The sequence below is a fragment of the Osmerus mordax genome, chromosome 9, assembly GCF_038355195.1.
Source record: "Osmerus mordax isolate fOsmMor3 chromosome 9, fOsmMor3.pri, whole genome shotgun sequence".
Lineage (NCBI taxonomy): Eukaryota > Metazoa > Chordata > Actinopteri > Osmeriformes > Osmeridae > Osmerus > Osmerus mordax.
Genome location: NC_090058.1, coordinates 6,129,687 through 6,142,483, shown reverse-complemented (window position 1 = coordinate 6,142,483; position 12,797 = coordinate 6,129,687). Strand labels below are relative to the sequence as shown.

At 47.4% G+C, this 12,797-nt stretch overlaps 1 protein-coding gene across 2 annotated transcripts in view; it reads right to left on the bottom strand.

Moving 5' to 3' along the window:
• The window catches only part of luzp1 (leucine zipper protein 1), a 42,254-nt gene that overhangs the window by 5,390 nt on the left and 24,067 nt on the right, over nt 1-12,797 (bottom strand). The window contains exons 3-5 of one of the 2 annotated variants that reach the window (XR_010877401.1): nt 8,339-11,660; nt 778-1,034; nt 341-549 (exon numbers count right to left, since the gene is read on the bottom strand). Coding sequence is in view for 1 of the 2 variants with exons in the window: in XM_067243096.1 (XP_067099197.1) it covers nt 816-1,034; nt 8,339-11,434 (3,315 nt within the window). In the remaining variant the exon portion in view is untranslated. Of the gene's footprint in view, nt 1-232; nt 550-777; nt 1,035-8,338; nt 11,661-12,797 lie in introns of those variants that run through there. The other variant, XM_067243096.1, reaches the window with a different exon arrangement.

The following is a 12,797-nucleotide window of genomic DNA, read 5'->3' as shown; positions in this document are numbered from 1 at the left end:
TCAGTGACTTGCTCCCCGTATTTTTGTCCCATGAGGCACATTCACTGAGCAGCTGTTCAGCTCCAGTTAAAGTTTCAAAGTGTTAAGGTTGACTATTGCCATTTCACTCTCCCATCATAATCCACTGCCTAAAAGCAACCATCCTCCCAGTTCTTCCTACTCCAAGCCTCTCTCCTCCCCTTCTCCCCCCTCCCTTCCTCTCAGTTTAGCCTCCCCCCAGTCACTGAGACCTCTCCCTTGTCAGATCTGAAGATTACATTATGATACATCCTGGAGGAGAAGCAGAAGAGGATCTAAAGACTGGTCACCCCCAACCTCCAGCCAATAAGTCTCCACCCACCACGGTGCTGGATGCAGCTTCTGCTCATCACTGGAGGTTGCAGGTGCAGACTATTTTGGAGGTCAGGAATGAATATATGTAGAGAAACAGTTGAGATGCAGTTGTTGGTTAAGAGTCATGGAGCAGCTGTTGGTAGCTGGTCGGAGATGCAATTTCATCCTTGTGCAGTTTGGGAAGGGATGGATGGAGAGATGTGTGGATGGAGAACTCTGAAATAGAGAGAGGACAGAGAGATCTCACACTTGCAGGGCTGACAACAGGATGAGTCATGATCACACTTCCTTTAATTACGGTACAAGGATCAGGCCGGCCCCCTCCAGAGAGTCAGCTGGGTACGTGATCTTCACTCGGAAGTAGGTCTTCTGAACATTCTAAGTCACCACAGCACAACCGACACTGGGACTATAGAGACAGATGTAGTAGCCTTGCCATCCTACCTGGACGTTTTGAAGCCCAGTGGTGGAGAAGACCTTCTCTAGTTGTCTAACTGACGGTTGCTCCAGTGTTGCGTCCCAGCGCTGGTCCTAGCCTCCGCTCGACCGGCCTGACCTCTACTGGACAACAGCTCTCCTCTGGAGGAGGCCCCCCTGCTGGCTCCATCTGCCCGGGACGCTCTGGGCTCGTAGGCGGGGTCTCCAGGAGGTACCCTCCTCCAGGAAGCTGGGCTGGGGCTGGGGTCCCTCTCTTCAGCAGCCTGGTGGTCCAACACACACAGAGGAACAGACACAACACATTCTTAGATACATTTTGTATTTATTTTTTACTGTTGCGTAACCTTTATTTAAGCAGCTGTGAATATATTTTGTTCTACGTCACCAATCGGTTTCGTTAACAATTTCTGAGGAAGTGGTGTGAGCGAATGAGGTTGTTATGTCTTCTTCATGGACTTCCCCCAAATAACCTCAGGAAAAATTCCCAACCAGTAAAACCCCAAACACACAGATGGATGAGAGAAGAAATTAAAATTGGGTTTGTTTGGGGTGGCTTGACTAGTGACTAAATGCTCTGTAACTGTTCCTGCGTTCCTCCACACAACCTCAGTGACCTTCCTCCAGGCTCAGTGAGAGATGGCGGTGGAGCTCCAAAACAGACCAACCACACTCCTGTAATTCAGGCTTAAAAATGGACCATAATTAGTGACAAGCAGGCAGGATTGGACCCAAGTCTTGGTACTGACAGAGGAGAGGAGTAGAGTATAGTAGAGCAAAGTAGAAGAGAGTGTTGGTAATTGGCCTTAATGGGGTTCTAGGCCTCCTGGGGAGGAAGCAGTCACAGACAGGAAGCCAGTAACGACACAAACGCTGCCAAATGGGCCGGCCCAACACAGCCACTTCCTGTCCTAGTCACCCGAGGCAGGAAACTGCCCCAGCACCTCATTCTCCTTCTATGGTAACAGGATGGAAGGCAGCACTGGGAGAGGGCCACTGGACCGGACTGCCATTGTATTTGACTTTAAACCCAGTTACTGAGTAACAAACTGTGAACAGACGTGACAGAGTCCTTGACCTTTGATGAATCCCTACCATAGGTTTTGTCACACTTAACAAGGATAGTATTGCTCTATTTCTCTCAGCTATTGAAAAAGGGATTCTTGGCATTTACAGCCAATAGATGGGTGTGCTTTGCCTTCGGCAAGGGCACAACCTTTGTTCTCTCACATATATATTATTGGGTGTGCTTTGCCTTCGGCAAGGGCACAACCTTTGTTCTCTCACATATATATTTATTTATTTATTATTTATTTTCGCCCCCCTAAGGATCAGTCAATATTTGGACTACATACACAACGGCGGTGTCAAAAGGTTCGTCTTGGTAGCGATTGCGTTGGTTGTATTTTTATTTACGTTCCGTTGCATGGTTTAAGTAGAAATTGCGTTTTTGTGGTGAGCTGGCAGGAACGCCACAATCAAAGAGGCCAGGGTGATAACTATTTACTCATTTTACTTTGTGATGTGAAACACAATTATGAAATGTAATGTACAATATTAGCTGATATTATTAAGGAAGTAGGCCCACATCTACTTTTGGAAACGGTAGTCTACTATTTCACTGAAGCATTAGCATCATGACATTAGCCTCTGTTGCCCGGGCAACACATACTACAGTGGTCTATGATGCATCTGTTTTCAATCTTTAAAATAAACATTCCTCACAAATACATTTTCGTTGTAGGATTTATTATGACATTACATTACAAGTAAACGATTTGTGGGTGAAATTATCATTACCTGTGGTTTCAAACCAGTGTTGCTCACTGCAACGCTGTAGCCTACGTGAGACACTACAAAAACATCTACACAGCTGTAGGAAGTCAAACGGCGACAGAACATTTTCGGCACTCCCCTTACTTAAATCAAAAGTCTATCTAACTGCTAACCTTAACTTCATTGCCACAGCCTAAACTTTGTCAATCTGTTCATGAAAATAATTAATTTCAGCCTAAACCGTACAATGGAACGTTAAATCCAATTCAACCAACGCAGTCTAGTACTGTACCGTAGTAGTACAATTTACCGGGGCAGCTTCTCCACACAGGGCTATATCGCACTTGGAGTTGTTACTGACAATGATCGCTACCAGTGAGCTTTTTATGAAAGCGATTTTCCACTAAATAAATGTCAAGCTTATTTACGTTTTTGGGGGCATATTTTCAGTTAGCAGATGGTACTGTTTGAATTTGATTCCATCTTCTACTGCCGGTAACGTCGTACAATAATCTTCAAAGGGGGTTCTTTATTCATGAATGAATGCAATATGAGTAGGCTAAATTCCTTAAAATATCACGAGAAGGGAAAAACTTAAAAGGACGTTTAAGTCATAGAGATTAGGTCAATTTTTACACCGGTCTGCCAAATTTATTCGTTTTGATTCAACGATGAGGCTGCCTCTTGCAGGTGAAATGAGAAGACATCTATTTCATTCTACACTTCACTCGTATTTTCAGTTGTAAATGAGCAGCAACAGAAAATGCTTTTAAATCTATAATCTTTATAAATAATAAGTATGCATTTTTATATAAAATATACAGAAATATCAGTTGTAAAAATGTCATTCAAAATCGGACCCCTGTGCAACCCACGCAAGCAAGCACACCCTACAATTTCCCCAGAAATTGTACCCTCTCTAGTTACACCTTATTTTTCTACAAAAGAAGCATAACATGGACTGTTAATGTACTGAAGTAAGTCAAAGAGCAGCTCTCAAGTCGAGTAGTTTTTCAACAAGCACATCATATACAAACACACGCAGATATTTCTCAAAGTCACTCGAGTGAGAAAAATGCTGCCCTAATAATAAATCTGAGAACATATTTCAAAGTAGGAATGTCTGTCAGAATGTTATAAATGCGGTTAGGTAATCTGATGTGTCACATGAGCAACAGAAAAAATACACTGGGGACGCAATGTGCAGAAGACTTGGATTTCCATTCCCAAATCAAGTACGTCTCTGCCCTCCATGACTAGACAGTGCTGCTATTTTTAGGAAGTGGTCAGGAACCTTGAGCTGTGGAGTTTTAAAATGTTAATATAAAAATGTGCACATCTTTGCAAAACCAATGACCTGTAAAAAAATTGTACATTCTCTTTCAATTAAAGAACGTGATTTTGAGGAGATTTGAGTTTAGACCTTTAAAAACTGAAATCTCTTAGCCCTGATTAGACCTTAGGAGATTAGAGAAGTCACAGCTAACTATCATAGAGATCCTGATGTTTACCCTGAGACAACACATTTGCAACGCTACATACATTAAACTTGTACAGGAGAACAAGCCATAGCGTCGCATTAAATCCGTCTTTCCTGGCAAACATTTTCCAAAATCTATAAATTCAGATCACCTTTAGGAATGCACCGTGCCAGATCTGCTCTCCAAGCAGACAACGCTCATTACACCCAAGGCAATTGATTTCAGAGAAGCCTTTATTCAAACTCCCCATTATTAGTTCTGTTAAAATAGGTTCTCTCTGCCATGTCAGGGTTCTAATCATTCATACCAAAGCATACCTTGAAGATTTTTTTTCAAACATGCTCAATCCAGGCCTCACAAGATCTTGTGTCTGAAGTTTAAAGTGCCTCGCAGTGTTCTTTTGAACCGTCCAAGTCCGACTCCTAACAACAGATTGGTTTTCCAGATTGTTTTGGGTCATGTCAGGCGAAAATCCAGGCGAACAGCATCAACCTCACATTTCACCTTGCTGCCAGGGGGGTTTGGGCTCCACAAAGGATGTTTTCCTATCTCAATCAGCCACATCGGTCGGTGGGCCCTGGCCAAGCATAAGTTCAGAGCTCATTCACATAGCTGCTGAGGTTTGAGTGTGCTGCAGAGTGGAGGAAAGGCTACAATGTTCCTCTGTTCTGTACTTCCAGGTGACACCACTCAGTGATGGAAGACAAACTGTGGATGTAGCCATGTAGCTGCTACAGCCTGGCTACCCAGGCCAAAGACCAACCCTGCTGCACTACGGTACGGTTAAACCATGTTATGGATTAGCTACGGAAGCAACAAAGTCAGTTAGTCCCTGTTTAACCTGGTTTACAAAGTTCCACTGAAATAGGGATTTGTTCAATAATGGCATGCAATCCAATGACAATAAGCTTTCAAGGGCAAGGAGGTGTAACTTTAAAGGACAGAGAATGTCTGTGAAATTATTTATGAGAAAGACAGCCAATCAATAAGCCATCAGCAAGTGTACATATCTCTAGGGTACATTATGGAATCAAGTGCTGTGTGTTCCTAAAGGAGTATTGATTAAAAGGTGCTCGCTTTTCCTAACTGAATATCACTCATCACTACATTGGCTGGTCGATATAATCATCATAATCAGCACAGACAGCAGTTAAAATAAGAGCAGCAGTCAAGCCAGCATCAATTCATTCTCATACTGAAGAACTGAATGTGCCCCCCACAAGTCATTTCCGCATGATTACTGCAGCCAAATCATGTTGATAAACCAGTCGTCACCCGGAGACGAACCAGTATTGAGGCTGTAGACTAACATGAGAGATGTCTCAAGAGCTCCAATACCATCTCTGCCCACCCACCTCAACCCTTACCAATGACCCCTTTTACTAGATGCAATAGAAAGAAGAGAGAGGAGAGACAGAAAGAGTGATTGAAGACAGAAGGAATCACAACAGATAACAGATTAGGCCGCCTGTCAGCTCACAGCTGGTAGAGTGCCCCGGCACCAATTTGTTGGAAGGAGGGAGTCAGGGAGTCTCTCGCTCTCTCTGGGGTCTATCAGCTCTGAGTGATGAGGGAAGGCAGGGTTAGACTTACGAACTGGCCCAGGTCAGGTCCATGTGGTTGAATTGACTCAAGCAATGAACTTGACAGCTCGCTCAAAAAGGACCTCAAATGATACTTCAGGTCATGGCATGAACATGAGAGGAGGAAAGAGGCAGAGAGAGAGAGAGAGAGAGAGAGAGAGAGAGAGAGAGAGAGAGAGAGAAGAGGGAGATACATTAGGAGAGACAGAGGAAGAGAGAGGTCAACAGAAGAACAATGCATTGTGCATTTATGCTAAATGCATAAATGTAAAAGGAGGGAAAATATATCCACATGGAGAAACAGCTGGGGACTTTACACAGGCATAGCAAGGGCTGGAGTGTTGGACTGATTTAATTAAGCCTATTGACAGCTAATAAGGAGAGGCGGGGGCCATCATCAATGGGGCATAGAGCAGAAAATGACAGTAATTATAGTTCTACGGCCATATTGTTAGTCCTCATGGTGGTCAGTTAATAGCTGGCCTGTCAGGTTTCTGGAGACGAGGGGCCCACTATAGGGGCTGAGGTTCTGGCCTGGCTTTGTTTGGTTGAAGCTGGGGCTAGTGTGTGTGTGTGTGTGCACCTATCAACCAGATGACCTCCTCATGCTGTCATGAACAGCTTTGTTATCCAACATGGTCCTGACCCCAAGACCCTATGACCTGGGGGTCACTGCACCCTACTTCACCACTTCTTCAGAGGCCCACAGAGCAACAACAATAACATTAGTGTAATTGAGTGGGGCCTCATATAAACTATATGTTTGTCTCTATTGAATAAACATGCCTTTGGTGAGTAATCCTGTGAGTAATCCTGTAGTTATGCTGGCTACACATTTTACCACAGTATATAAACCACACACATGACATTATCAACAACACTTCTGTTATTCTTCATAAATGACTAATGGATCAGGGCTGATTGATGGAGGAGGGTGATGAGGTGAGAGAGTGGGGGTTATGGGGGAGTGGAAGGCAGGGTTGGTAGCCAGTGACATCCATCTTCTGTCCTGCTTGTGTCTAGTTTATCTACAGAGGACAACACTAGAATGCCAAACAGAGTCCTGTGGTCCAGGACAGTCTGTCAAACAGACACACTGAGATGTTATTGCAGCTACATCACCCGTTTGTTAGTGTTAGTATAGCCATTTGACAAACAGACAAGTTGGTTATTACAGTGGGACATTAGTAACCATCACCTCATCTCTCAGACTCGCTGTTTAACCTTTAACACCACGAGACCCAAACTGTGGGCAAAACTAAAAGTTTCCTTTTGGCCAAGAGGACATTGTTTGGGTCCAATGGCAACATGTGGCTCTCAGGTAGGTCTGGAGTTAGGCTACGTCATCGCAAAACTGTGGTTCCAAACCACACCCGCTACACCCGTTTTACTGAAATATCAAACAAAATGTCTGCCACAGGGAATAACATTAACCTCAATATCCTGGACACACAGCTCGTCGGCTCTGCACTGCATTGTGGGGGACCCCAGCAGTCCATAGGCTGGCTGCTAGGAGGTGAGTCTTTGAACAACAAGGCCCATCTTCAATTATGACTGGAATAGCCTCGGCAGCCTTGAAGTGCCCTGTCAGTAAACTCTGACTGGCTAGTGCACATATAAGCAAGCTATTTTTCCTCCCTTGAGGTTTTCGTGACCTTTTTTTCCCCCTGTTAAGGTCTTTTCTCTTTCTATCCTCCCTTTCATTTCTTCTATGTCCCACCCTTTTCTCTTTGTGCTAACTTAGACTCCGGCTGGGGAGTCAGACCTGTAGAACTGCTGTGCTAAGCTTGAAGCTATAGGCCTGGAGTCAGGGAAAAAGGCACTCTCTAAAAAAGGCTCCTGCATAGAGCAAAGGAATGGAGGGCTTAGGAAAACATGGGGTTTGAAGGAGACAGCATTTTTTCAAAAGGCAAAAACTATTAGCATAATGGGTAGAGAGATAGATACTCTACAGCCAATTGTTTTTATCTACTAAAGAGAGCTGTTTGAAGGTAAAGTATGCAGCCAGTATGAGGCCAGACACAGGGCCACTTGGTGCCAAACAGACTGTGAGATTTAGTTACAGTACAAACATAGAGAAAACATCTCCCCACACACATTCACCCACTGGCTGACTTCTAGAGAGGGAGGAGAACGACTAAAAATACTTATTTCAAGCTAACAAATGGCCGGTCCTAATGTCCATGTACCAGATGCAAAGTCTCAAGACTAGAGTTAGAGATCCAATGTAAACAGGACCTAATGAAAATAAAAGTGGAGCACCAATACACGGAAATATCCATCATATTAATAGAGCCAAATATCTCTAGATGTTTGCTTCCGTGCCAAGAATCAATTACCAGAAACATCAGCAGCTTTTTTTAAGCCGACAGGAAAGAGTTGAGAGTGCTCTCCTGAGCTTCTGTTGATTCTTTCTTGAGGGACTGTTTTCTTTCCTTATCTTCAAAAGACATGAACATGCCAAACATGTAGTAGAGGCATAACACTGCCACAAAATGTGTTTCTCCTTTTCAACTCGCTAGTCTAGATTAATGATACACTATGATCTTGCTAGTCATATTAAGTGGATTGAACTATAACACAAGTACTTGATATATTAAGAGTAAATGTGTATTGTTTGTAAAGAGTAAGAATGTGCTTTTATTACAGCTGCCCGGTAGTATGTTGTCTTGTCATTCTATAATGTGCTGTCATGTTATGCCATGTTATACAGTGTTGTATCGTACTCACTACAGGCTGGGTCCGTCCCCAGGGCTGGGAGCTGACAGGATCGTGGGGTGCGCTCCTCCCCAGCACGCCCCCATCTGTGGAGGATGGGGAGCTCTTGCTGCGGCGTGTCACCTCCGGCCCGTCCCGGCCGCTGCTGATCCTGCGCATGTACACTTCCGCTGGCGACGGCTTGGCCACGCGCTGGGACGCCAGGGCGGTTCCTCCGGCAGCAGAGGTGGTTGCCGTCTCCTCCGTGTCCAAGATGGTGGTGGCACGATACGCCCTCCAAGTGGTTGCCAACTCTGCCTCATCCTCCGACCCTCCCTCCGATCTGACTGTGCCTCCATTGCCGCCGATGCCACGGTAACCAGGCTCATCCACGGACGCCGCTCCCCGGTTCCTCCAGGTGCTCCTGACGGTAACGTTCCTCATCTCCGGTAGGCTGTCATCTTGAGAACCATGGCTGAGGGCCTGCCCACGCCCAGGGCCGGGCCCGTAGGCGTGGGTTCGCCAGCTGGTGACAGTGGTCGTGCTGCTGCTGCTCTCGAACCCGGACTCCATGTCGTTGCTGAAGTCTGAGGTGGTTTCTGGAGACTGCAGGCCAAAGCTGCTCCTTGAGCGCAGGTGGGTCTCCACCACCCGGGCCGCCTCCAGCACCCGCTGGGCCTCTGGGTCGTCTCCGCCGTCCTGGCACGGCCGCATGGTGATCTCACTCTTGGGGATCGAGATCTCATAAGGGATGGAGATGCTGCCCCGGTGGTCGCTGGATGGACCAATTAAGATGTTACTGGTGGACGTGTGTCGCTCTTTCGTTGGAGGTTCGCTGGAGACACTGCTGCTGCGGCTACTATTTCGAGAAGAGCTGGGGTCGTTAGGGTAGATGGTAATGCTACTGGTCATCTTGCTCGCTAGAACAGGTTTAGTGGAGATCTTAGGCTTGCCATTGGTTGTTAAAGGCTCTGCCCCGCCACTGGATATCATGACTTCTTTCCTATCAATCTCTACGATGGCAGGCTTGATGACAACCTTGGACCTCAGGGCCTCGCGGGGACTGCAGACCCGGTGAATCTCAATCCCTGAGGGGGTGCGAGTCTCCTGGGGTCCTCCCTCGGCCAGGATAGGCTTGTGGAGCTCCTCGTCAATCGAACTCCTGGAGGACGAGCCCTCTGAGTGGGATTCCTGCTGCAGACGCGTGTACTTGGGGTACTTGGGAGTAGTTCTACTGCTTGGTGTAGACACCTCAACCGCCGGTTCTGGTTCTGAGGGCCTGGAGCCTGTGGATTCGGTCTCGGAGGCAGAAGAGTGACCTTCTGACCCGTGGTCGCTGGTCTGCAGAGAGGAGACGTGCGATCTGTAGGCGATGAAGGAGCCATTGGCCTTGGAGAGGCCGGTTGCCGGGAGACTTTCTTGGGCCTGCGCCTGAGTCTCAGGGTCTGAGGTGTCCTTCTCTGGAGGCGAAGAGTTGTTGGTTTTATTGGAGCTCTCTGGCACAACATCAGAGTTGTTGGACTCACTATCACTACCCACGTACAGTCTTGAAAACTTATCAACTCTGCTTTTTTTACTCTCAAGCTCTCCAGGTTTCTGAGAGGACTTCCACGACTTCTGGTCGTTTGCTGCTGGTGGGTAGCGACTGAGAACAGATGCTTTTTTACTATCAGTGGAGTTTGAACTCACAGAGCTATAGGCAATCCCTCTGCTACTCTCCTCTCCTCCTCTTCCAGTTTCCTTCACACCGTTATCGGAGGCAGCAGAGATGGCAGAAGCAGCAGTGGTCTTGGGGGTCCTCCTGCTCTTGTGTGCAGGACTGAGAGCCCTCCTTGCAGCTTTAGGAGAGCCATCCTCAGAGTGGGCCAGTTCTTTGCTTCTCAGTTTTGGCTCTTTCTTGTGTTGGGGTGACAGCTCTCGACTCTTATGCTTTGGAGTGGTGGGCTCTGCAGCTGCTGCACTCCTGTACTTGGGCTTGTCCTGCCTGAACCCTCCCCTCACATTGATCTCCTCGTTCTCGGCTTTGCCATTCTCCAGGACCTTGGCAGGGCTACCGGTGGGTCCACCGTTCCCATGACTACTGCTGCCATCGCCACTGCCATTGAGCTGCATCCTGAGCTGTTCCACCTGCTCGTTAAGGGCCCGGGTTCGGTTCCTCTCCTGCTGGAACTTATCCTGAAGTTCTCCGTTCTTGGACTCTGTGTTCTTGAGGTCCTCCTCCAGCAGCTCAAGCTGCTTCAGCCTGTTCTTGAGCCTCTCAACCTCCTGGGTGAGCTCTTTCACCTTGTTGTCCTCCTGGCCTTCTAGGCTGTTCTTTTCGTTCTCAGACTTGTTCCTCAGCCCAACGTCCTCCAGCTTCATGTAGTCCAGGCTCTTCTTGCGGCCCAGTTTGCTGGTCAAGCCGGATGAGATGTCGTCTTCGATGCGAAGCTCCCTCACGTCCGTACGACCAGGGTCGGCCGGGCTCATCCTGTTCTTCTGCCTCTCCAGCTTCTCAGTCAGCTTCAGGATTAGCTTCTCGTCCTCCCGCTGCTTATCCAAGAGACGCTTGCGTTCGCTCACAAACGCCTGGGTGAAGCTCTTGAGTTTCTCCAGTTCCCCAGCTAAGGCCTGCTCCGCCCTGTCTAGCTTAGCCTCGGAGGTGTCCACCTCCTTCATGCGGGCCTTCAGGGCCTCCAGCTCCGAGGACAACTTCTTGGTCAGGTTCTTCTCCTCGTTCAGGCTCAGGCACAGCTGGCTGCAGTCAGACTTGCTCTTCCCAAAGGCCTCTTCCAGCTTCTCCAGCTCAGCCATCCTCCGTTGCAGGCGCTCGATCTCCGTCTTCAACTCCTGGGTCAAGCTCTCCTCTTCCTCCAGCTTCTCCCTCACTGTGCGGCACAGATCCTCCGCCTTGCACACCTCCTCATCCTTCCCCTCGATCTTGAGGAGGCGCTTGCGCAGTGCCTCGACGTCGCCCAGCAGGGCGGAGTTGCTGCCCTCAGCTTGAATGATCTTGTCCTGCAGGTCCAGGAGCTCGTCTTCAGACTTCTGCAGCTTGTTGGTTGCCTCCTCCAGCTCGTCCAGGCGCCGGCCCAGACTCTGCAGCTTGTGCCGCAGGTGGCGGTTAGTGGTGTCTTTGTATTCAGACATGGTTTGTTGTCGATGTTATATGCTTCCGTTTTCAGAGAAAGAGGATATTATTTGATGACGTTTTGGATGGTCCACATTTGCGTGGTGGTCGTCTGTCTCCTGTGGTGACGTTCAAGTCTCAGATGAGGGTTTTAGACTGGCTCCCTATATGCTCTCTCTTTTCTTCAGGTTAGATGTTCCTTTAATTGGTAGACATTCCCTCAGGCTGCCGATTAACACGACTCATCTGTAAAGACAGAGAAAATAATTAATACAGTGATCCCTTCTCGCAAGCTATACAGTGTGTCAAGCTGAAAAAAATTTATTTTGACTGAAAAAGAAGGCGGCCTGCAGATTTGCTTCAGATTGATTGCACACTGAAGCAGACCTGCACACTCAGCAACATATATTCACAGTTGTGTCTGATTACACAAACCCAGTGTGGAGCTGGGATGCAGTCAGCGCAGCACAGGAATGCTGGAGGTGGCGGCAAGATAGATAAATTACACAAACTATCACAGGTACACACATTTATCCGAGTCAGATAGGGTGATATGGCTTCATAAATCTTAGAGCATGGCCTGAAACAGACTATATATAGCTGTATTTAACCTAGCCTTCACCTATAACTACAGTAGTATAATATAGCCACTGGAGACATGGCAACATGACATGTTGGAGACAGGGTTGGTTAAACCCTGTTTTCCCCTATGTCCCTCCCCCATGCCTTCCCCAATGTCCCCAGCATTGATTTCTGCCTGGCCATCATTTCTGCTGACAAAAGCACATCTCAGACACAAGTTACTCTTAACACGCAGGCATGCACATGCTCATGTATGTTGCCATGGTAATGACTGTTTCAATGGATCATGTCTGCAGGCCGTTCATTACTAAAGCACTGAGGATGCGACACATGCTGCTGCTTTTCTCACCCTCCACAAATGCAGATTATGTTTCATACAAAGCCGTTTTGAAAAACACATCTACGACTGGGGGAAAACACACACCGCTTATTTGCAGTTTTTCATATGAGTAGGTGAGGGGCTATGGAGGTAGGGCGGAAAGGGGAGTAAGAGAGCTAAGCCCCCCCGGAAGCGTTACTACAGGGGGCCTTGCCTGTCCGATGGCTCCTATAAATCTAGACATCAACACTTTCCTCTTCTGCATGATTTAGGTACTGCTCTATGGTCTCCAACCATCTTTAATCCCCCTCTCCCCTCCCTACCAAGATGGGGTGATGAACATGATCATCATGTGATGTCTCATCCAGGTTGACGACATCTGCACACATGTTTATTTATAGACCCGCACGCACGCACACACACACGACAGCCTCTTGTCCTCCTGGCTCGATTGCCCTCAGTTATTCTCAAAGCAGTTCCTC